The sequence below is a fragment of the Lytechinus variegatus genome, chromosome 1 (assembly GCF_018143015.1).
Source record: "Lytechinus variegatus isolate NC3 chromosome 1, Lvar_3.0, whole genome shotgun sequence".
NCBI classification, from domain to species: domain Eukaryota; kingdom Metazoa; phylum Echinodermata; class Echinoidea; order Temnopleuroida; family Toxopneustidae; genus Lytechinus; species Lytechinus variegatus.
Window position 1 is genome coordinate 4,412,186 of NC_054740.1, and position 26,796 is coordinate 4,438,981.

The 26,796-nt window shown below is 36.2% G+C and overlaps 1 protein-coding gene across 1 annotated transcript in view; it reads right to left on the bottom strand.

The window, feature by feature from the left end:
- LOC121423688 (helicase with zinc finger domain 2-like) overlaps nt 1-26,796 on the bottom strand; it is a 62,506-nt gene that overhangs the window by 14,235 nt on the left and 21,475 nt on the right. The window contains exons 7-8 of the mRNA XM_041622847.1: nt 14,331-14,545; nt 13,052-13,435 (exon numbers count right to left, since the gene is read on the bottom strand). Coding sequence (XP_041478781.1) covers nt 13,052-13,435; nt 14,331-14,545 — 599 coding nt within the window. The remainder of the gene's footprint in view (nt 1-13,051; nt 13,436-14,330; nt 14,546-26,796) is intronic.

A 26,796-nucleotide genomic window follows, 5' to 3' on the forward strand; every position in this document is an offset into this window, starting at 1 on the left:
AACGTACCTAGTGAGTTTAAAACTTTGCTTGTTAGGATTTTATTAGTGTCTGATTCTTTTCCTCTTCTGCCTCCTGCTTCACTTTTCTCCTCTTTTTCCTTCTGCTTATTTTTCTTCTTTGCCATCTTTTTTTTTCTTCTTTCTCCTTTTCGTAAAACATAACCTTCATAGTCATTATCATCATCATTTTTATTTCGTTTAAATTATCAATACTGTAGTCTTATGGTTATGGTCTTCTCAACTGAGCAGTGCACAGTATTTTTTAAAGGACTGTGTGGAAGTTAGAGCTCTGAAAGAGCCAGCAATAGTTTATCCTTTCTTAAACTGTTAAGGAGCAAGAATTATAACCAAATGAGCAAAGCTGTTGTAGATCATCTAGCATGACAAAGTTCTTTTTTCTTTGTGCAGATGTGAAATCTAATAAGAAAGGAAGGGAATCAAGACACATCTCGGCTGAAAGAAAGAAGTGTTGCAGGCGCCTAGACCTTGAATTCAGTGAGTTTAAAAAGTGATATTTACTTGTTTGTTTGTTTTTACAACATTATTATCCAATTGCAATTCTTCTTCTATTATATATTGTAGCAGTTCAAACAGCAGGGTATAATATAATGACAGGTATGTTGATTTACCCTTATTGTGCCAGAGGTTCTGTAGTTCTTTGCATATTGTGTGTTGATGATCGTGGTGCAAATTTGCAACTCCAACCCAAAGAGTTACGAAATCTTTGTTGTTATATTCTAGCTGGTTTTTCGTTTCTGAAATTTCTGCATTTTCTCAAGATCTGTCTTTGCTATGTTTCATTGGTTTAGGGGAGGCGTAATATTTCAAATACATTGATCAGATTTGGCTAATACACAATTTCCATAAGCTTATTATTAATTTCCTAATAATAATGCATGCTTAATTTCCTCTTGATTATGTGTGTTTTTCTAGAGACAATCTGTTAAACATTCAGTTGACATTTCAGAAAAGTTAAATTAAGCTCTCGGTACAATTTAACTGATAAATTTATTCCGCCTACACTAAGTCTTGAAAAATACTGCAGAACTCCCAGCGATGTCATTAGATAGGCTCATTCCGTACTGAATCTTTTAAAAACCTAATTTGTCTTTTACAATGGCACAGTTTGATTTTATATCGGGTAGGCGTGTCAGAATTCGTCCATTGCCAGAATTTCCACAAGATGGTTATCTGCAAGATAAAAAAAAGTCTAGGCCAAAATACCTCCAAAATATAATATGCAATGCTGCATTTAATCAATAAACATTCAAGCTTTGTGTAAATTTTTAAATGGGGGTGTGGAACTTTTAACTTGTTATGGAACTTGTCAGGTGGACGACTTCTGGTTAACTTTTTAAGCGGACGAATTGTGACAAATCTACCCTACATGTATGTTTATGTCAGACTTCATTGTATGCATTCAGTGAATGAACGTAAAATTATTTAAATTTCAGCAGCTGACGTGCCAGTTCACCCGGATCATCCAGTTGACGAAGTGGATTCAGCAGCTGCCGTGCCGGTTCACCCGGATCATCCAGTTGCCGAAGTGGATTCAGCAGCTGCTGCCGTGCCGGTTCAACCGGATCATCCAGTTGCCGAAGTGGATTCAGCAGCTGCCGTGCCGGTTCACCCGGATCATCCAGTTGCCGAAGTGGATTCAGCAGCTGCTGCCGTGCCGGTTCAACCGGATCATCCAGTTGCCGAAGTGGATTCAGCAGCTGCCGTGCCGGTTCAACCGGATCATCCAGTTGCCGAAGTGAATTCAGCAGCTGCTGCCGTGCCGGTTCAACCGGACCATCCAGTTTCCGAAGTCGATTCAGCAGCTGGCGTGCCGGTTCAACCGGATCATCCACTTGACGAATTGAGTTCAGCAGCTGCCTTGGCGGCTCAGCAAGACGATCATCCAGTTAAGAAAGTGGATGCGGATGGGGATTTTATAATGGACAGTTTGGAAGGTATTAAATTTATGTGATTTGTTACCAACAACAACGATAATAATAACCATATCATTATTATTGTTTTTCTTGTTATTAATATTATTATTATTCAAGAAACCTTACTTAAACAGGTTATTTTAAATCCACAAAAGGTGATTTACATAATTTTTGCAATTATGCAATTATGCTGGAATTTTTTTTTTGAGTTGTTAAGTAAAAAAAAATCTACAGATACATTTATGGAAGTTCAAATCCAGAAAATCCAATAATTGAAAATGAATTACGTTAATATCAGATTAGTTTATCAGATTAGAATTTCCGCAAGATGTTTATCAGCAAGATAAAAAAAAGTCTAGGCCAAAATACCTCCGAAATATAATATGCAATGCTGCATTTAATCAATAAACATTCAAGCTTTGTGTAAATTTTTAAATGGGGGTGTGGAACTTCTAACTTGTTATGGAACTTGTCAGGTGGACGACTTCTGGTTAACTTTTTAAGCGGACGAATTGTGACAAATCTACCCTACATGTATGTTTATGTCAGACTTCATTGTATGCATTCAGTGAATGAACGTAAAATTATTTAAATTTCAGCAGCTGACGTGCCAGTTCACCCGGATCATCCAGTTGACAAAGTGGATTCAGCAGCTGCCTTGGCGGCTCAGCAAGACGATCATCCAGTTAAGAAAGTGGATGCGGATGGGGATTTTATAATCGACAGTTTGGAAGGTATTAAATTTATGTGATTTGTTACCAACAACAACGATAATAATAACCATATCATTATTATTGTTTTTCTTGTTATTAATATTATTATTATTCAAGAAACCTTACTTAAAGGGGAATCCAACCCAAACAAAACTTGATTTTATAAGGAAAAGAAAAATCAGACAAGTTGATAGCTGAAATTTTGAACAATATTGGACAAACAACAAGAAAGTTATGAATTTTTAAAAGTTGTAATTATTGGTAATCACTATACCCATGGAGACTTCAAATTGGCCACATACATGACATATGGGATGTCATAGTGATGTAAGGCAAGGACTACTCTTCCATGTACTCCAATACATATTATGGCTAAATTGTCATTTTTCCCAAAAGTTTCATTTCAAATTATATTTTTCTTTAATGAGGACATAAAACAATATACTATCTGGGTTATATTTAGATTACAGCCCCAGGGGAATGGGTACTTAGGAGAAAACCACAAATCCCTGATAATAAAGTACATGGCCTATGGGAAAGTTGTCCTTGCCCCTTGTCATAATTTACTTACCCTGTTGCCAATTTGAAATCTACATAGTATTAGTGATCTCAGTTTTAAAACAGCAATGACTTTCTTATTGCTTGTCCGATTTCTTTCAAACTTTCACCATTCTGTTAAATTTATTTTTCTCCTTCCCAACACACCATTTTATGGCCAAGGCTGAATTCCCCTTTAAACAGGTTATTTTAAATCCACAAAAGGTGATTTACATAATTTTTGCAATTATGCAATTATTATTCTGGAATTCTTTTTTGAGTTGTTAAGTGAAAAAAAATTTACAGATACATTTATGGAAGTTCAAATCCAGAAAATCCAATAATTGAAAATGAATTACGTTAAAATCAGATTAGTTTTCACTTTTTGAAGAGTACAACGTTTTGCCTCTCTTCATTTTCCCCCACAGTCAATTTTGAACTCAGTGAAAGTACTGATAAAGCAATATTGGACATGATTGAGCTCGTGAAGTCAGTAGAGGGTTCATCGGCAGCAGATTCTGGACCAGAAGCAAGACTAGAAGTTAACAGAGAGGTCGGCCAGGGGGACATAGCTGGTACAGCAGCAGTTGGGGATGGTGAGTTCCTATGTAGCTAATGACTGTGATAGAAGTCACACTACGAAAGATCATAACACACAAATTTCTGCTATGCTTGGTACCAATCCACAATTTGAAATTAACAATAAAGATAACATTAATAGTAGTAATAAAAATAAAATAATAATAATAATGATAACAATCCTCATCATCATCATCATATTAATAATAGTAATGATAATGATATTAATAATAATGATAATGATATAAATATTTATAAGTACAATTTGTTGTGGCAATGAGAGACAAGATACTTGTAACATAATGCTTTCCCCATTAAAAGGTGTGGGTTTCCTCCATTTCATAGTTATAATGTTGAAATTCTGCTTTGAGTCTAAACTTCTAAAGCATAATGAAATGCACATAAGTACTAGGAGAATAATCATTAATACAGTCAACCTTGTCAAAATCAAATTGAGAGAGGCCGACAAAATTCCTTCGTCTTTAATATGCAATTTCAACTTATGCACAAGTTGAGTTTATTTTGAATTAGAGAAAGTGAATGACTTAAATTGTATATTTTTACTGTTTTGGAGTCATGTTTTGTGTCGGATGTTAATGTTTCCGATGCTGGCAATGTATGGAAAGGTTTGTATATTTGTTCAGTTTGTTGACGTTAGTCGTGAGAGTTGACATTGGTAGTAGTAGGGGAAATGGAATAAATAAATCACGGGTCTCTTTGAAATATGCTTTCATTGTTTTCATCCATCCTCAATCACTATTTTCAACCATCTGGACCAGAATTATTCTTTGATTTAGCCAAAATTTGACTAACAAACTTTGACTTTATAAGTCAAAGATTTTTTTTCAAGGTGAAACAAAGGGAATAAAATCCAGATTTTTGTTGATCTTCGGCTTCTTATGTGCCATCAACTTTAGGAGAGGTTGGCTATATATACTTATTCAGACTAGGGTCCATTTTATCAAGAATAAACTTTTTTGAATCGATATGTCTCCTCAACATTTTTCCCCAAAGTCAATTGTGCATTCAGTGAAAATACTGATGAAGCAATAATGGACATAATTGAGCTTGTCAACTCCATAGAGGGTACATCGGCAGCAGGACCTGGACCAGAAGCAAGACTAGAAGTTAACGGAGAGATCGGCCAGGGGGACATCGCTGGTACAGCAGCAGTTGGGAATGGTGAGTTCTGTGTAGCTAATGACCATGATGACCATGATGACTGTGACTGAAGTCGCACTACCAAAGATCAGAACACCTCAACTTTTGTCATGCTTTGCTGCCAAAGTATTTTTAATGATCATTTGGCAATGAACAATAATCTCTACAGCACATGTCCTTGAAATAATTGTTCAGGATGATCTGGGAATGACAGCTCACATTGATAACATTTATAAATCGGCGGCCGTGGGATTACATAGGATTGGTAAGATTAATTTTTTTTGGACAGGTCAACCACAGAGAGACTCATCATTCATGCATTTATATTCAGTCACTTAGACTGTAATAATGGTCTGCTTCTGGGAGTCCCAGATACTCGGCTTTCTAGACTCCAGAGCCCGTATTCCATAAACACATTTGAGCAAGAAATCGTAGCATTTTTTGCTTATCATAAGCAAAAATGCTAAGATTTAAGCATTTTTGCTTAAATCTTCCTGGAAGCAATTTTGCTTAAATTTTAGAATACTTTTCGGTAAGCAAGTTTGCCAAGATTTTTTGTTTATTCTAAGCAAATTCTCCATAAGCAAAATTGCTAAAACTAGCTTTGGTATTCCATAAACCTATCAGCGTAAGATTTTTATCTTAAATTTAAACCACCTATTAGGTGGCTTAAATTTAAATTTAAACCACCTATTAGGTGGCTTAAATTTAAGACGAAAGTCTTATATCTCTGTAAGCTTGAAGTTTGGGCATGTTGCATTGTACGCAATGATATAATTATGTGACAATTGCATTACATTGTACCATATGCACGTACATAATTATGGATATCACTGATACTATAATAAAACCATTGTAGAAGGCTGGAGTGGAATACATCTGTCTCAGGTGTCTCTAGTCCAGGTTAATACAGTAACTGCTTGTAGCCATTTTCTTCTCCTAATGCAGGAAAAAGATGCCGTACAGAAAAGGAAAGAAATGACGCAAAATCGAAAAAAACATCCATTGCTTCCAACATGCCAGTGTAAGAAAAGGTGTTCCCAGCAATTCACATCTACCGAAAGAGAGACTATTCATTATTTGTACTGGAACTTAAGTTTTGATCGTCGTAGAGACTTTATTGTCAGAAATGTAAGGGAAGTACCAAAAAAAGAGTTACAGATACACAAAAACAATCCCGTCGTTCAAACACGTTAGTTTGGAAGCTTGATAACAAGACGGTGTGCAAGTCTTTTTTCCTGCACACACTTGGATATACCTGCGACAATGTTGTAGTTGCAGCTTTAAAGAATGCTAGTAAAGTAGTTGTGAGTGGTGATTCAGAAGTTATTGTTGGGGCACAAGGGGATGGCAGAGGTCATCACGTGCCTACAAATAAGTTCCCAGATGACTACTGCCAGCAAGTGAAGGATCACATAGAGTCGTACAGACCTCAGATCTCACATTATAAAAGAGAACATGCACCCAACAGGCGCTATCTGCCTTCAGATCTGTCAGTTCGAGAAATGCACAGACAGTTTTGTGACAAGAAAAAAGACGAACATGGAACAGTTTGTTCATATGTATACTATCTGCAGATGGTTAACTCTCTGAACATTTCTTTTACGCAGCCTGAGAATGACTTGTGTGACAGATGTCACATTCACGACAATGCACATCCCAAATCAGAAGATCACATGTGTTCCACATGCAACTGTGATGCCTGTTCAGCCTACCCTGAACATAAACTTAGAGCTCATCAAGCACGTGAAGCTATGACAGAGGATACTTCCCGGATGGATAAAGATGACGGTTTGCTTGTGGTGAGCGTGGATCTTCAGAAGGCAATAACAATGCCCAAAGTTCCGACAAAGGAGCACTTTTTCTCAAGGAAAATTGTTCTTTTCAACGAAACTTTCGCATGTCCACAGAAGGATGGACCTGTCGTATGTGTGCTGTGGCATGAAGCCGAGGCAGGACGAAAGGCATTTAACATCTCAAATGCATTTTTGTCTTTCATCCATAACAACAGAGACAAGGAGGAAATTATCATGTACTGTGATAATTGCAGCTCGCAAAATAAATGTTGGACACTCTTCTCGGCACTAGTACGAACGGTGAACGACCCATTGTTGGCAACACAGAATATCACCTTGAAGTTTTTGGAGAAGGGGCACACGTTCATGTGTGCCGATAGTGTGCATGGCAGCATCACGAAAAAAATGAACTCTCATGCAGCCATCTATGACTTCAGGGACTTCACTGAGATCATCAAGTCCTCCAGAAAAGACATTGAATGTCTGATCCTAGACCACAAGTCGATGCATCAGTTCGAAAACGAATCTAAGAAAGTGACGGGATTCCTCCTCAGTGAGGTACGGGTTGCCAGCTTTAGGCGAGGCTCTTTGTGCCTTTTCAGCAAGACATCACATGACCAGGTTGACTTCAGAGAGGTCAATTTCCTGAAGAAAAGCAGTGAACGTGAACTCATCACTTTGCTGCAAGAAAAGCAAAGTCCTGTCAACGTGATACCTTGTATGCCCAGCCCTAGGGGAATTTCCCAAGCTAAGAAATCAGAGGTCCTAAAACTTGCAGCTGCCATGCCATCACACAAGCGAGCCTTCTTTGAAGGTCTCATTGTCAATGATGATGCCCCAGACCTTGAAGTGGAGGATTAAAGGAAGTCAGAATCAAGCTACATATCTTGCCTTCAGTTGTCTGCACGCATTGATTTCAGGGAACGTCAAGACATCTGAGTCACATTAAATATGTCCTTTTAGTCATCCCCTTATATCTTATGCTCCCATTTGTATCTGAAACTCACAACACCTGCATGAAGACTGGGTTGAAATATATTTCATTTGGTTTGGCTTGAGTTTGTTTGTTTTACGACAATCCTGGCCATAAATATGATATGAGATACTGTAGAATGTAAGCATAACTGATGTATGCCCTCATAGCTTTTCCTGGTTTAGGTGATTTACTTGCTTTGTTTTTGTATGTTTTTTTATAAACTCAAACAAGGCCCAGTCCTATATAGAACATACAGTTTTACAGTTAATCAAGGGACAATTACCATTCATCCGGACACGGAACAGAGGAATGAGAAGCGTCCTTATCTCTGAACTAATTAATTTTCAGATGCCATTGATTCAAAAGTGCATTGGTTGGTAATGTATATACAATCATGCAGCGCTGTTATAACATGCCCATATACATGTATTATCTAATTACAATATGTGATACAAAGAGCAGAACAACACTAAAACTATCACGATTCATGAGCCCTTTAATGAAAATATGCATTGATGTTTGTATTACATTAAACATCAAGATAATGTATACACCTTATGCTGTAATTATTTTGTCAATTTTAGAATTAAACTGCCAAAGTGCCGGGGTGGATGACTTTACCCTTTCTAGAGAGTAATTTCATCAACAATGAGGTTACCCTTTTTACTGAAATTAGTTCTGTATTAAATTTCAGAAAGGGATTTTTTTCACAATTGATACACTGATATTAGCTGACAGGTAAATCAGAATTATTATTATTATCATTGGTATCATTATTGTCATCCTCATGAATGACTTGAAATTGCAAGAAAATTTCGACTCAATTGAGTTCAAACAAGGATTATAGGTATAGATATAATATTCAAGATTTTATGCACATTCTTTTTTTTGAAATGTAACAATATTTTGCATTCTTGCTTTTATTAACTAGGAAACCATTTGTCAGTTATGCAATGAAGGCTGTAGTTATATAACGTAACAATGAGGATTTCATGATTACTGGTTTCTAAGGCCTTTGACGGAATGGTAAATATTCCCATTAAAACGATTCATTTGTAGCAGCATCAACAATTTTGTTCAAAAAGTCTTACAGCACCATAGAGGTTGAGAACACAAAATTTACTACAAAGAATATCATGTTTTCTCATTTATACGTCTTGTCCTGGGCATTCTATTGTGATGTGTAGTGTACTGATATTCATTTTGTATTCTAATGTATTATGTATTCCTTTGTTGCTTTATATACGACAGTAAAGTGACGATTAAAGAAAATGTTCTTATTTGTACACTTATTGCACGTATACGTTCTGAATTTGACATGAATTATATAAAACATCTCCATTGCTTTAAATGATAATTAATTTCCTCAAATTATTCAAATTTAATCATTTTTTCATTGAAGAATTTGCCTAATTAATGAAGTTTATTGAAATCATTGAATCAAATGAATGATCATTCCTTCAGTATTTGAATTTATGTATGAAATGATTATTTACAAGGTTTCCAAATAAATAGAATTAAGGCATTTTAAAGCTCGTGTCTTATTTTTTTTCAATTTGTACCAATATTATGAGATATGACGTGAGCGATATGATATTGTTGTTTGAAAATAGGTTACAATTATGTAGAATTGTAGATCAAAATGAAGAAATGCATTTCGCAACATATCACCTGGGTTTTTTCTTCGACCAATCAAAACGTTACAAATCAAACACACTCAGAGGCACACACCAACACGCACACACACCCCAAAAGCACATAAACACATTAATTCATACAATGAATTACATATCAAAACAATAAATATCTGATAAAGAGAATGCTTTTATTTCATTGAGATTACTGATCAATTTGGACTAATTACAGAATTTGATACAGTCCTTAATCCCAATCATGAACAAATGATCTATTCATCATCACTTTGCCATATCGTCCTAAAATGAACGAACAAGGATTGTTTCTGCAGATACACCCTTTTACCATGATTTTACCATGAAAACCAATTGGTGTATCTGCAGATACATCCTTTTGCCGTGATTTGACCATAAACACCAAATGGTGTATCTGCAGATACATCATTTTGCCATAATTCGACCACAGAAACTAATCAATGTATCTGCAGATACACCTTTTTGCCATGATATCGCCGTAGAAACTGTATGATGTAACTTCAGATACATCATTTTACCATTATCGTAGGACTAATTTGGACAGTTGGATATTTTGGCTAAATGCTGTATCTACATAAAAACAGTTATTTTGATGAAAATAACAAGTTAAATATGATAAAAACTATTAAGGAAGATGATTTAAATGACATTCTAATGAATCTAACTAAATTCAATACTGGGAAATTTTCTTTTGAAGAAAGACAAAAGCTGTAACTTCAAAGTGATTTTTCTACGAATGTGCATTTTGCAGATACATCGTTTTGCCATGTGACGGCCGCCCAAAACCCTGTTGTGTTGACATTTTCCACAAAGTCGGTGATCCGAAAATAATAGCTCAGCTGGGAGTGGGTGCAAAACAATTTAATTCCCATTTAAAGGATACATTAAAGAGGGTGGACGAGACGGACGAGAAGAGGAGGGTGCCGTTACCGGGAGAGAGAGAGAAGGGGGGGGGGGGTATGTGTACAAGAGCAAAAAAACAAAAAAAAAAAAAAACGTGAGAGATGACTAAATGGATGATATGGGGGTAGGATGATATTGGACCGATTGTCAAAGTTTAATATGAAATAAAAATGTATTTTGATTCATTTTTTTATTAAAAATATTACCGGTAGCTGAAGGCTAGAATAAGACAGATAAAAATAAATCATACACAAAAAATAGTTTGATTAAAATATTCTATTGCTTCAAAGCAAATATGAAGAATGAAATACGCTCAGAAATTAACTCTTTCTGCCACCTCCACCCCTCCGAAAAAAATCTGCCCTATGATAGACAGAAACAATCTCTGTGAGAGCCTGTTTGAAAATTGGGTCACCAGAATGATAACATAATAAACAATGTGGTTTGTAATCTGCCTCTTGATTTCACACACACACAAAAAAAAATCATCTCAAAGCACATGTTTCGTAGTAAATCACTAGCGGTGCACAGACTGTGCTGTTGACCGCTGCACTGGTGATGTGAGGAATTGCGATTTGGCCTTATCGTCTCAATCCCTCTCTACATTACTACTGGATGATATAAACAATGAATTAAATATTTTGGGGGTTTGTATCGTCTTTTGAGAACAAGGTCAGAAGGTGATGTCGGTCACAGATAAGAGTCAAGTAGGTCAAAACTTTGTACTTTTGCATGGACATAAATCAATTTTAGCCGGACCGGGTTACCGGGCCTCTCCGGGTCGAGCTATGATTCTGATAAGATTTACGAGCCGGGTTCGGACCGAGTTGAAGGAACCGAGCTACAGCACTAAACGAGATTCCCTTTTTTTTTATAAACAAGAAGTTTAAAAAAAAAAATATATAAGTCCGGAGACCGGTAGCTGACTTTAAAAGGAATGGGGAAAACCAAAGATAGCTTTCCCGAGAAGGAAGGCCGAGTCAAAGGCGACGAACGCTGACAGGAGACGGCTTCCTAAAAAAAATTTCTAAGTATTCTTGTGAAGGAAAGAAAAGAAAAAATTTGTAAGACAAGGTCAGAATTTTTTTTTTTTTAATTAAATGAATAATTAATTAAATTAATAAATACAAGAACAAAGGATTGATTGAAACAAAAGAACAATCAACTAACTCGAAACAAGAGACAAAGAACTTGAAACGAGGCTGGAATACGACGCTCCTGACGTCCTACAGAACCTATCTGTGGAGAAATAAATCAATTAAATTCACGACGAGTCGTATAAACGAAGAAGTCAGTGAATAAAAAGAATTAAAAAGGAGCGAAGACAACGCCCGAGCAGGAAGGCGCGGAGCTATGGGGCGGAGAAGTGAAGACAACCCGCCTGTTGAGAAACGTATCTTAAAAAACAAACTCACGAAGAGGAACAAGAAACGTGAAATAAATATCACGGAAGCTCCTCGGAACGGAATAATCTTACAACAATCTTAGATGAGGGAAATAAGATTGAAATAAGAGAAGAATTGCACAATAGAGAATCCAAACGGAGAACAGAAATTTAATTTTGAGAGTGTACTTAGCTTGCGACTGCACTCAACCGCAGGCGAAAGTAAAAGAGGAAATGGACGCCAAATTGCGCGACGATCTTGGGATAGTGCGTTGGTAGGGAGATGCAGCGCGCGCGCAGGAAAAGTTGTGTACTCTATATTCGGCACGCAGGTTCATTGTAATGAACTAGCAAATCAAATGGGTATATCCCAGTTATTGATGTAAATATAACATTTACTCTTTTTTTCATACTGGCGATAAATTGACTTCTACTATGACAAAGTGTATCAAGTTTTTCGATAAGTATTACCTTGCAAAATGTGGGAATATTTATTTACAATTTTACTTCTTGCTGGAAATTGTTTTAGCAATGTTATGTATAAGTAATACCCAATAATTTGAAAGGTCTGAAATTCCTTCTTCTCTAATTGAAGCAAAAGTTTTTTAGGTTATTCAAAAGACCATGTATGGGGTATTCTACAGTAAACATTGAATTTCAAAATGGCAGCAACCATGGTTTGTGTAAGGCTTAATTGTCAAGAAACATGTAGTTTGACAGGTTTTCTACTTGATAAAACATTAGAAATCATGAACCTAATTTTACTTTAAAAAAAATCATTCTTGTGAGAGAAAATAACACTGGTATATGTAGGTTGATGTTCTAACTCATGATTATCTCAACAAAAGAAGTAAAAAAATATTCGAGAAATCTCTTTTTGGTTATTCAGGGAATCCTGAGCATTTATCATGATTAACAAGTAGATAAGATTGTTTGATGTTTTCCTTATAGCTGATCCTATTCCACATTTGATCCTAGTCTATGCTAAGATTAATGACGAGATAGGATCTGATTGATTGTGGTATAATGTGCCAACTGACCAAACCTGAGTTCTAATTTCTATCATATCACAAACTGCTGAAAAATTTTTGAGATGATAGCTACAAAAATAATACATACAGGTTGTTCCTGAAGAATACCTGAATTAATTTGGATAGATGATAAAGATGAATACATTTCCCCTTCAATATCAATATTTCAAAAAATGACTGCCATATTTAATGTAACATAGCTTTGCAAGAATGTATGATGCATTTGCAATAACACATATTTTGAAATGGTGGTATTGACATTCTGTTTAATGTCGCTGTCATTGCAGGGCTACTGTTTTTGATGGTTCTGAATGAAGTCTAAAAAAGGCTCAACCCATCCCTTGACCATAAATCACAAGACACTCACCTGTACTCTGTATGGTGATAGAACCACTACATCACTCTGTTTACATCTACCCCACTCATCAGGCCAGTGATCCATCAATGACTTGACGTATTCTGATATGATCTTTGCCTCTTCTGCATTCATGAATGACGTCCTGACAAGCCTATCCTCTCCCCTCACATCTACAAAGTTAAGGGGGAAGAGATTGGGATGCTCCTTGTTTGTGCTCTTTGACATGAAAGCTGTGCCGTAGTGCACCTTTAGGAAATCTAGGATAGGTTGGCAGCTGCGATAGTTGATGATCAGATTACAGCTTGCATGACAATCATTCTGTTTGTCATATTTGAAGAGACGCTGCAGGAGAGACATATTGAACTTGGCATCTGCGGTACGGGGAGAATACACCTGAAGTAAAAATAGATACATGTATCACCATAGCTGATCAGTTTCAGAATTTATACAAAAATGGTCTCAAATTAATTCATCATTTTAACAACACTGAGCTTTATAGCTGGGGAGAGGGGGCTAATTTGAGCCCCTGTGACCAGGGGAGCATTTCATCAATATTTTCATCCGACAAGTTGTTAGATCTGACATCTTTCCATGATTTTGATTGGCTGAGAGGCACTGTTCCCGTGGTAACTGTCAGATAAAATGGGACTTGTCGGATAAAACGTCTGACAAGTCCTTTCATGAAACACCCCACTGACCTTCATTTTTGAGGAGCGCGATCGTGCTGGTGCTCCTACCGCGCTCCTAAAAAAAAAATTGCTCAAATTTCATTTCATTTTACATCTTTAAATCCATAAAAATGGCCATCTACATGTATTTTCCATAATTCCTTGAAATTATTTTGAGAAAACAATCAGAAAAATTAAGAATATTCACCTCTTTCCCCGACTCTGATTTGAATTTACACTCGGTAAATATTGTAGTCCCATAAGTAGATTTTCATGGCAACACCATGGAAGTCTACATTTAAACTTGTAGAAAATTTATTTATCTTTCATATGACACTAATTTTGTGGCAAATGAATGTCTGTGTCGGAATCTATGTACGAAAATCCAAATTCCATGAATATGGCGGCCATTTTGGACGTCATCTTGAATTTGAACCCCATGGGAAAATATTTTGTTTTGGGAACATCACAAGTCATTTACTGGACATCTTAAGGATTACAAAAATGTAGGTTAAAAAAATATATCATTCAGGTGCATGGGAACCCTATCTCCCTACCAGACTAATAAGACCCCTCTCATTTGACCGTCAGTTCCTTCATATAGAATTAAATCAATGTACCTTTGGGCTCATCTGTTTGGGATCACCAGCAAGTACAACACTTGTATGTTGTGTTGCTAGAGCAAGCGGAATGATAGCTTCCGTCTCCAGGGCTTGTCCAGCTTCGTCTATCAAAATGTGAGAGAAGTATCCATGCAGGGTTGCTGTAAGTGTAAGGCAAACTGCTGTGCTCAGGGTGACCACTACTATACTAGGGCCTTTTCTGGACACCCAATCTGAAAACAGAGCAAATGAGTCAATAACTCATGGATTAGCTTGAAAGCTTACTAGACACACAGCAATGGAAAAAATATTTCAATTTCTTAACCTTTAACCCTAAATCTCCTGGGTTATTTTGATTCTTGTCATTCCCTGGGAAGGGGGGGGGGTCGGGCAATTATGGCCCCCCCCCCCGTAAGATCTCAGCTGCGGATTGCGCCATCACCATGAAAATTTGCATGATGGTAGAGAATGACGTAATCTACGCAGTTGCATTGGTAAATTTCACTGAATTCATAGTTTTATTTTATATGAATTAATTATGCTAATTTATTCATGAAATCATACTTTTTGCTCTGATTCACTAAATAAAGCTCCTACATTGCTACTTTTTTTTGAAAATATTCTTTATAACATTCCGAACAATTGTGAATGACAAAAATTGTGGTACCAAGACCGATTTCTTATGTATTTTATTGTTTTTTTAATTTCTTATGTATTTCTGTATTTTACTTTTTGTTTTTTTATTGTTTTTTCGATGGAAATCTTTCCAGACTTAATTCTGATCATAAACAAGGCAAAATTAATTAAGTTCAATCAGAAAAAGTAGAAATAATGATACATTTATGATTTTTGGCTAAATACATAATTGGATTTGTACATGAAATCACGTTTATGAGCAATTTTGGGTCTGACATGCACTTACATAATGTTGCGTAATGTCGTAACCGCGTACCTGGGCGTCACCAATTTGGTCTCAAAATTTGCACGAGACTTGAAAGTAAAATGTCAGTCAGCGGCGAGGTCAAAAAATTTTGCGCAGCAGATATATTGCGATTATTGTAGAGGGGTCCATTATGGCCCCCCGGGAGAATTAGGGTTAAAAGACTAATTTATGCCAGCACAATTGTCTTGTCAGATCCAAATATTATCAAACAAAAATCTAAGAAAAATTCTAATAATGACCAGTGACCCTTGACCTTGTGAGCCCAAATCCATTCAGGTCATTGGCCCTCTTATATGCATGTATGGATTAGAGTACACAACCGAAGAATCAAAAGTATAATTTTATAATGACTTTTTGTGGTCATCATTGTAAAGGGGAAGTATTACTAATCAGATATATAACTTCACTTTTTAAAATAGTGATTAGAGTTTGGAGAAATCAGCTCTCAAAAATGACTTATTTTCATGACATATTTCTGCCTTCGTCCGTCCTCTGGCGAGCTCCAGCTGAGTGACGTCACACCAAGAGCAGTGAGCAGCTTAGCTGACAGCAGCCCATTGAAGACGATCTTTCCAATCAGCCTTTTTTGCTCTTAGAATGGTTTATTCCTCTCAAGATTGGTCTTATTACATAGATAAAAGTTTGAATTTTCTGAACAGTAAAATGAAATGCACATTTAACATATTTTGGTAACCGATATTTAGCTTAGAAAAAAATATTTGTTTTCAAGAAATATACGTGAATAAACAAAGCATATTTTCACTTAGAAATCATGATCGCACCACATTGATATTATTATCAATATAAAGCATAGACATTCGCCTTCACGACTGAATAAAAATTATGAAATTTAATTACGTAGCAAGTTCAGGAACCACAAAAAACACGGCAATATCCATCGCGAAATGATTGGAATTGCAGTTGGATTGCCGAAGCATTGCGAGGCAACAGCAGCGAACGCACTTTGTTTATATATCATTATGAACCAAGCAGAGATAGAGACACGGTCTGTGGACAAATCTGTCCGCACGTAGGATTTTTTCATGAGTGCGGGGATCCTGGTTCGAAACTCGTTGATTTTTTTTTGGTTCGGGATTTTTTTTTTCAATTATATTCCTTCCCCGTTCCTACCAGCTCTTTTTTCTCTTTTTATTTTCATGTGAGATTCTATTCAGTCTGTATTTATTAAATCTTACTTCTTAATTGCTGCTTTTGATTTTCAAGTTCTTGATTAGATTCTCTACTTATATTATTTGGGCAGAGACTCACTCACTGACTGGAGTGGAGCAATACAATGACGACTGCAGTGGACAAAATCGGTCTTTACAGTCCACAATTCAATAAAAACGGGCAAAGGAACACAGTTCTGATTCACGTTTGGTCTGAAGTTGTCGAAAACAGAAATTGAATATCACATTACATGAAGAAAACGGTAAATTCGGAAGATATTGAACAGGTCAGTAAGGTGATTCGGTGCATGATGCACAGAGAGATGATGAGCTCGTTGATTGTGTGACGTCATTATTCTCGACCGTTTTCGTCTGCGTGATTGTCGGTCTGGGGGGCTGAGAAGGGTGTCTAATAATTTCATTTCTTGCATTTCCACGACGTCTATAAAACTTTTTAGTGACATATTTGTGTATAAAAAGACAATACCTTTCCATCCATATATAATTTGTCTATAATCATCACTTTCGTGAATTTTCTTCGTGTGTATACTTTATATGTCCCTCAGACAGTTCATAAGTTATTTTGAGGATGATGTATTCTTACGTCCATAATGACCAAGGCCATCTTTGACCTTTGATTTTTGGCCTCATGACCCCCACATTTAATCAAATAGATGTCAGTCCCATATGCTAATTTGGGCCTCATTTTGAAGTTGACCACTAAAATTTTCTTTAAAGGGCAATTCAATCCTAAAAAAAGTAGATTTAAATAAAAATAGAAAATTCAATCAAAAGCAGACATCAAATAAGAAAGACATAAGAATGAGGATTTGATGGATTAATTTCAAAATAATAAACCAAACATTATCAATCTTTAACAAGCTACACATGTTTCATCTTGGTTTGTGAAAATATTAAAATCTTCAGTTCACAAAGCTAGCCACAGCTTTTTTTTTAATCTGAAGTTATATTCAACCTTGACACTGTAACCTGAAAATGAAAAAAAACTAACAATACTCATCTAATTTCAGAAATCTGTTTCATTATATCCATGATTAAAATAATGCAGATTTATCATTTCAACATTAAGGAGCTTGTCAAAAGTCCATGCACCGTTCTTCATCGTTCTTCCCGCATCCGGGTTTTCACCTCGGCTTTCCCACCCAACGTTCCCTTCTCTTCAAAGGAACGGCCGCCATCAAAGGCCCTTTGATGTCACCGTTCTTTTGTTCGTCTTTCCTGCAAGTCTTAATTTTTGTCGAAAGGCCGAAGAATCTATTCTAAATAGCTCCCTCTACGACCAAAACAGATGTGTGCCTTCATGTTCATATTGACTGTCGGATCGAGAGTTCGCGTCACTGTTCTGAACTGTGGTTCGCATCTATAATGGAAGTTCGGGTGCATTCATAAAGCCACGGTAGCTTAATAAAAAATCACGCACATGTCATAAATCGTTACTGATCTTACGAATTTGCTGCAATAACCATGAAAACCTCTTTTTACAATTGGAAGAGAGTAAATTCATGATGTTTTAGGTGGGAAAATAAGATTCCACATATTTTCGTTTCGTAGGCCCAAGCCATTCGTAAAATTCACGTCGACTTAGAATATTAATTATTACTCGCATCTCAAACAAGTGTCGAGAGCCCCCCCCCCTCAAAAAAAAAATAGAATGATAAAATAAATATGACCGGAACAGCTTGACACTATTAGGCATAGATAGATCAAAGATTTACAAAGATTTATTAGAAACTGTTTTAAATAGTTTCTTAAAATTTTTGACGGGCAACAATTTCCCCAGGATAACATATTGTCTCTTAATTTTCTTTATCTCCATGTTGTAAAGAAGCGGGACCAAAAGAGATTGTGAAAAGAGGAAAAAGAAAACTAAGAAGTCAAAGGGAGAGAAAAGGAAGGGGAAATAGAGAGAAATAAGAAAATAATATTGGGATGGAAAAAGAGGAAGGGTGAAAAAATGGAGGAAATACAGTTGAAAGAGTGGGAAAAAACTCGGAAATTTGAGAGGGGTTCTCCAGATAAGCGATTCCATGTCCCTCGACGTCAATGTCCGATTGTGTTAAAAACGACTGTCATCGATTAATATTAATCTTTTTCTTTGTTGTTGTTGTTTGACCAAATGCGTGCGCATCCCGATTTCTGCCTCTGCATCGAAATCAATATTCATGAGAAAGCTATGGAAGCTTAAAAGTGCCACCGAGATGTTGAGATAATTATCTCGGGAAGTCGACTTCTTGATAGCAAAAGATAAGATGACGAGATCCCAGATCTCATCATGTTGACATCTTGTAGAAGAGATGATGAGATGACGAGATCCCAGATCTCATCATGTCAACATCTTTTGGAAGAGATGATGAGATGACAAGATCCCGGATCTCATCATGTTGACATCTTTTAGAAGAGATGTTGAGATGACAAGATCCCGGATCTCATCATGTCAACATCTTTTGGAAGAGATGATGAGATGACAAGATCCCGGATCTCATCATGTTGACATCTTTTAGAAGAGATGTTGAGATGACAAGATCCCGGATCTCATCATGTCAACATCTTTAAGAAGAGATGATGAAATGACAAGATTCCGGATCTCGTCATGTCGACATCTTTTAGAAGAAATGGTCAGATGACAAGATCTTCGATCCATGATCATGTCATCTAATCATCTCTTCTACAAGATGTCAACATGATGAGATCCCGGATCTTGTCATCTCATCATCTCTTCTACAAGATGTCAACATGATGAGATCCGGGATCTTGTCATCTCAACATCTCTTCTAAAAGATGTTGACATGATGAGATCCGGGATCTTGTCATCTCAACATCTCTTCTAAAAGATGTTGACATGATGAGATCCAGGATCTTTTCATCTCATCATCTCTTCTAAAAGATGTCAACATGATGAGATCCGGGATCTTGTCATCTCAACATCTCTTCTAAAAGATGTTGACATGATGAGATCCAGGATCTTGTCATCTCATCATCTCTTCTAAAAGATGTTGACATGATGAGATCCAGGATCTTGTCATCTCATCATCTCTTCTAAAAGATGTCGACATGATGAGATCCAGGATCTCGTCATCTTATCTTTTGCTATCAAGATGTCGACTTCCCGAGATAATTATCTCAACATCTCGGTGGCACTTTTAAGCTTCCATAGAAAGCAGAGTTGTGTTCTCGCAGAATTCGTGATCAAGTGGGGGGGGGGGGGGAGTTAAAAACATTTTCCCCAAAATTCATGACTTGCGTATTCGGAATGAAAGTACGCATGCGTGTGGACTGGATATTTACGAAATTGTGGTCGTCTATTTGAATATTGTATGTCATGAATGAATCAGCATCCTCAAATTTCCGGTAGGGCCCGCCCCCCCCCCTATTGGCGGAGCAAAAAGGGGGAAAGAAAGAAAAAGAGAGGAGAAAAAGAAGGGGGAAACATAAGAGGAGGAAGGCGAGTGAATAAGATGAGGCGAAGACTTAGAAAATAACTTTAATAATCATTACGCTACTGGGACAACCAATTCAAAGAAATAAACAAATATCAACCTTGGGCGGCCGATCGGGGAAAATATGGGTGAAAAAAGAAATCACCCTCCCCCTATTGGCGGAGACTGGATCCGACCCCTAATTTAGAAAAAAAAAATAGTTCGATCAGAATGCAATGAATTTTACCAACGAAGTGTTTGTATAAATGAAAAATATTTGCCAAATAGCCCTGTGAAAGAAAATCGTAAAAGTGCTGAGAAATGAGCGATATAAGCACAGAATTCCATCAAATGTCAGGTATTTTTGAGGCAATATTATAACACACTGTACCACGTATGCTTTTATGTTTTAGCGATCATCAGAATTATCGATATTGAGCGGCGATTTCATTATTCTACAAAGATAAGTGCAGGCGCGGATCCAGGAGACAACCTGCAGAAAAAAAGTGTTTCTTGATAAAAAGCAGGAAGAAAAGTAAGAAAGAGCTATTATACCCATGATGTGTAATTTACAGCCTCGTAACGGCCGGCCCGACCCCGAAAGGAAAAAAAAAAAAAAAAATTTCGCTCGCGCATCGCGCTCGCATTACCTGTGTAATGAATCCCATTCAAGAGGATTAAATGGCAGTTTATATATCCAGTTCTGAAATCAATTTGCACACAATATTTTAGCTCATCAAGCTTTCATTTGTAATATCAAAATTTTCAGCTCACGCTGCGCGCTCGCATTGTTTTATTTGTGAGATACCTATCCTCTTTGGAAATTCTTTCCAAAATTTGTCAAAATGCTCCTGTATCATGTCAGTATATCAAAAAATTAAGCTCGTGCTTCGCGCTTGCATTATTGTTTGAGACATGCAAACAAGCTTGTTCTTTAATTTTGAATAAAAACGCGCTTAGACCGTCCAGTTTTCAGGTCGGAATATCACTCTCATTATTTAATTGGTGATACTTGTATCCTCTTCACTAATCACTAAAAACAGTCCTAATTGAGTCCCTTAATTTTCACGTTTCGGCTCGCGCTTCGCGCTCGCATTGTTTAGTTGGATACTTATCTTTGTTCATGATTATAAAAACTGCTCAGAATCTTCAGTTCTAAGGACATAAAATATCAAAGAATTTTTTGCACGCGCTTCGCGCTCGCATTATATATTATGACCACATGAGATACCTTATCTTGTTTATAACAATAAAAACTAACATTTACTTAAAACTTCAGTCTTCAGTTAGGACTACCCCCTGAAAAACCAACAAAAAATAGAATTATGGCGGCCAATCGAGAAAAATGTTGCTGAAAATATTTTTCGGCCCCCCTATTGGCGAAAGCTGGATCCGCCCCTGAAGTGTATATTAATGTACTAGATCTAGATTTATGATAAATATTTCGTATCGAAATCGTCATGTAATCATATTTAAAATTGCTCCTGATATCTTGTGCTGTACATGGTCTATAACCTCCCATAGTTATCGATATCGTCATCACCGCTGTTACTATCGCAATCATCTTCATTTCTCTATTATAAGTATTATCTTCGTTAACATTTCTATTATTTCATTATAATTTTATCTTCATGAATCGATGGGGTGGGAGAAGGAGGAGAAGACTGAGAATTACCAAGGAGAAGCGGACGTACATGTAGAATGGGGGAGCAGTAAAAAGGGATGAGGAAGGATGCGGTGAGGAAAAACAAAGATAGAGAAAAAAAAGGGGATGCAAGAAGAAAAAGAAGAAGAACGAAGGAAGGAAAAGCAGTAGGAGACGTATAAGAAGGGCAGGTGGGCAGAAGAACAAGAAGAGAGGAGACGTAGAAAAAGGGGAGGAGGGAAAAGAAAGAAGCAGCAGAAAAGAATGAGGTGGAGAAAAAAGAATAATGAAAGACGACTAAGGATATGAAGAAGAAAAAAAAAGATAAAGAAAAGGAGGAGTAAGAAGAGTAGATGAAGAAGGGGGCGAAGGATGAGAACAATAAGAATAATAAGGTGGAAAAGAAGAATAACGACGGAGAAACAGAGGAAATAGAAGAGGGGGGATGAGTTTGTTCTAAAGTAAAATCAATGTGAGTAGAATTAAATTAATGTTTTTATCTCTATTGCAGTGATTACATCATTACAATACTAGGATGCCATTATGTTCAATAATTTAAGCTTCAAAATTCTGTACTTCACGGGTGAAGATATGGGGCCGTAAGCTGCAGGGAGATATGTAGAGTGATATATTAGTATTAGATCATTACTCTAAAATAGATGGAACGTGATTATTTATTTATAACTAATATTAGTTAGTACACTTACTGGCCTAAAAGCAAAAGCAAATAGGGCAATGATATAAGCTTCTCCATCAAGAGAATTGAACATTATTGACCTTTCAGGATTGCTTGGCATTGATACTCATCTAACTGTTCTTAGTCCTTGCCCAGGCATATGATCATGAAAGAGCAAGATTACTCATCCGTATAGTAGAATCATTGACAATAGCATGGTCAGCGGGTTCGCCACAGAAAACAATGGGAGAGCTAGACGCTCACAGTCTTTAATTCCCCATATCCGCTGTCGTGATTATTGTCGTAATTTCAATAGATAAACCTACTTCAAAAGACCGTTGGCCCGCCCGATGGGGAATCTTTTGTAATAATGTAGTGTATTAAAGTACGTGTATGCAGTAACTACCATCCCGACTTCTGTTGTGCTATTTAAAAGATTTCTTTCACCATCATCGAGGAGCGATTAGCGTGTAAAATCGCATAAATTATCTCACATAACGGATCTAATGTTCATGATTACCAACATCACCATAATCATTACCATTATCTTTCATATATTTTAATGATATAAACTATAAAATTGATACTGGAGAACGATTGGAAATAGATAATGAATGATGATGATAACAGTGATGATGATGGTGATAATTAGAACTTTGAAGTGATATTAATGGACATGATAATACGAATAACATGAATAATAATATCAGTGATAATGTAAACATTAACAAGCGAAGATGATTGGTATATTTGCGGCAATGAACCATGTATAACTTGAGACGCGTTTTTCCTTTATCATGTTTGTTATAAAAGGGTTTTCATATCATGATCCTGAAAGATATAGATTATATTTAGATCAAAAGAAAGAGAATGGAGAAAAGATTTTGCGGGATGTCAAGTCCGATGCAGTATAAAACTTGATTGCATATCGAGGTCGATGCGATTTTTATATCAACGATATCATCCCCCAGAGTCTATCAAGTTATGAGTTTATGTGCATTTTTAGCAAAATTGACATTTGTAATACGAGATTATTCTAATTTTAGAGTGCTGTAACATCCGAACTGCATGGCATTCCTGCTACGTACGTTTTGAATTCATCGGACATTTCGATTTCTGGATGCATGTTATATCAGTTAAAGCGGTGTACGTCTGAATCATATTGATTGTCATTTGTATTAACTTTATGATAACGTTGATATACAAAAACATAATTCATCAGGTTCTTTATCATTACACCAATGATATGAACTTATGCACATATAGGCCTACGTCTTTTGCTTGATAGAACACTGACACCCCCCTCCATTAGAGCGAGAACAATATTGTGCTCTTTCATTAATATTGATTTCGATAAGGAGATCGGGAAGCGCACGCCATTAATAGGAATTTACATTATTTGTATACCACTTACAAGTGAAGCACAAAACATGTATCTAAACGCTACGGAACAAATAGAAAGAGAGAATGAATTTCACCAAAAATTAAAGTAGTTGCACAGTTCACAGTAGGCTGTAAACGATAGGGGGCTTCACATGCGGCGGGAAAGGCTATTTACCCCCCCCCCCCAAAAAAAAAAAAAAAGTTTTAACATGGATTTGAATTTCTCTCTGGAATCTGCTTGTTTAGTACTTTCTGTTAGATTGTTCCTGAGTTGGATCTAGGGGGGGGGGGCAAGGGGCCCGCCCCTTCCTCCTCCCTCTATTGTTGGAGCAAAAAAAAACGGGGAAAGAAAGAAAAAAAAGGAAAAGAGAGGAGAAAAAACATAGGAGGAAAACGATTGAATAAATAAGATGAGGGAAAAACAATTAAAAAAAAATTCTTTCATGTCATTATATAAAATTTTCGCTCATGCTTCGCGCTCGCATTGCCTTTTAGGTGATCTACACATATGGAACTGAAAGTATCAATTTTTTAAGTCAATATACATAACATATTTTAACTCGGAAATCGAACTTTCATTTTTAAAAAGTGTTCTTAAAAAAAAATTATTGTCTGAATATTAACATTTTCTGCTCCCGCTGCGCGCTCACAAAATTTGATTTGTCAGGTACCTGATATTTTCATGTTTTCCATTTTAGTTATCAAAATATCCCTATTCATGTCAGATTATGAAAACATATTAGCTAGCGCTGCACGCTCGCATTTTTAATTGGTGAGTTATGAAAATTTCAATATTAATTATATTACAAACTAATTAAAATCACCATTTTATGACAGTTTATCAACAATTTTCGGCTGGCGATTTGCGCGCACATTGATTTTTGAAAATATATCAACTCATGCATCTTATTCATAATTATAGAAGTGCTTTAAATATATAATATTGACAGATTTCGCGCTCTGATTAGGCTTATTAGATTAATAAATTAATTTAATGATAAATTGTCCCTTTTTCAGAATGGAATATCAAAAAGTTTCATCTCGCGATTTGATAAGAAGAGAAATAGGAAGACAGTCATAATTTTCATATGATGGAATATTGTTCTTAGAATTTTCCGGCCCTATGTCAAAACTCAAAGTAATAATAATGAATCATATATGTTCCTTTTTAAATGTGATCCATATCCACTCACAATTCTCCTACAAATCTCAAATTTTCCGCTTGCGCTTCGCGCTCGCATCGATTACTTAGTTATGTATGTACCTTTTTCATGATTACAAAAATTGCTTAGAACTTCCATTCTTCAGGTAGAAAAGTAAATATTTTCAGCTCACGCTTCGCGCTCGCATTATCTAATTGTTGAAATATGTAACGTTTTAATTTACGGATAATTACAAGCAGCCGTTAACATATTCCTTTTTTTTATCAGAACGATCAATGCGTACTAAATTAATTCATCTCGTTTAGGATCAGATGAAGCATTGCCAGAATGCTATTTTAGGACAAAATACATGAAATAAAAATTTAAAAAATAGCGCGCGCTTCGCGCTCGCACTATTTAGATTAGGCTTGTGAGATTATTTTACATTTATTTTTACATTTGATTTAAAAGAATAAAGCTTAAAAGTGACAATATTTAAACTAAATTAAACATAGGCCTATATTAAGCTCAATTTGAATTTCAATGCTGCCCTTAGTTTTCAACCTTTTTTCCAGAAAAAAACGGTTGCATTTTATGTATTTATTGTTATTTTTTGTCACGGTAGCGTTTTAATGTATTACTTTAAATGCCATCATTTTTGGACCAAGGTATGATTTATATTGCATCTTTTGCGTGGGTTTTTGCATTTCGTTTACAAAGATGTTAAGGACAATTCCATATTTTTCCTCTTCACCCGACAATGCTGACTGTGTGGGCTCAGTGTGATGAAAAAAAATCTTACCCTCGCCTGAACACTTTCAGAAATTCAATATGTTAACGGTATGCTCTTCAAAATAAAACAACATGCTCGTGCTAAAGCTTAATTGTTCTATTAAAGAAATGAAATCTAAATCTAATTGAAATTTGTTAATACTGAAACCCGAAACGAAAAAATTCTCCCCAAAAAATGTGAAAGCGTAACTTTTGAAAATATATACCCCACTGGACTACGCACACCGATACAAGGACACAACAATATTCAGATCAGTGACTAGAGATCGGGCGTTTAATAGTTTGCCTAAAATGCCGATATCGTGGACATAGAGGGCGCTCATGCAGAAACATCTTAACGGAGAGACAACCGGGTGGTGTCAAAAGAAAAGATCAAAGCGCACGCTTCCGTTTTCGCTGCAAAAGGGAACGGTGGCGTCTTGAATGGCAAGAGCACTGACCCGTAGGAAAGAAAAATGGACAATGGAACGTTGAGCGGGTTCGCCGTGGAATATAAAGGTAAAGACGCACGCACACCTTTGACAAGCCGCCTAATATCTTGAATATTCTTATTTTTTGGTTAAAGATTGATGTCAGTTTAACATTTTATGACCCTTGATCTTTTCCCAAGTAAATTGAAATTTCATTCATCTTTTTGCTGATAACCAAGTATATGTAAATTTCACACAAAAATGACTCAAACTTAAAGTGATTGGTTAACATTGGTTTGACTTTTAAAAAATATAAGCTAGAAGGTCACACTTTTCACCTGTGTCTGTGATATGTTACAAAAATGAAGCCCAGAAAAAATTGCGTTCGAAAATAATTATTTAGTGCTTAAAAAATTGAAATATAAAGTGACCGGAAACACCATCTTAATTTCATCCCATACACTTCTGTGTACTATTTAGGTGTCTATAAGACGCCTATTTACAAAATCGGGGTTTGCCTTGTAGTTTTAGCTTTTCATTCTCAATAATGGTCGTTTTCAGGGTTTATTAGTTCTAATACATGCACTTGTACACATGTTTCATCTTGGTTTGAGAATTTTTTTAAATCGACTGCTCACAAAGTTAAACAATACCTTTAACATAATTAACCTCTAAAATTCACATTCATAACACTGGTTAGGTTTTTGTTGATGATATCATACATTGGACAAATTACCTTGAACTAAAATGACCTCTGACCTTGTTCATTAGGCCCGAAACTCAAGCAAAATGCTACATGTAAGTGATACAGTGATACTTCCCCAACCTTTAAATGTATACAAGTTTGAAGCTTCACAAAATACAAGAATGTCGGTAAGGCGAGCACA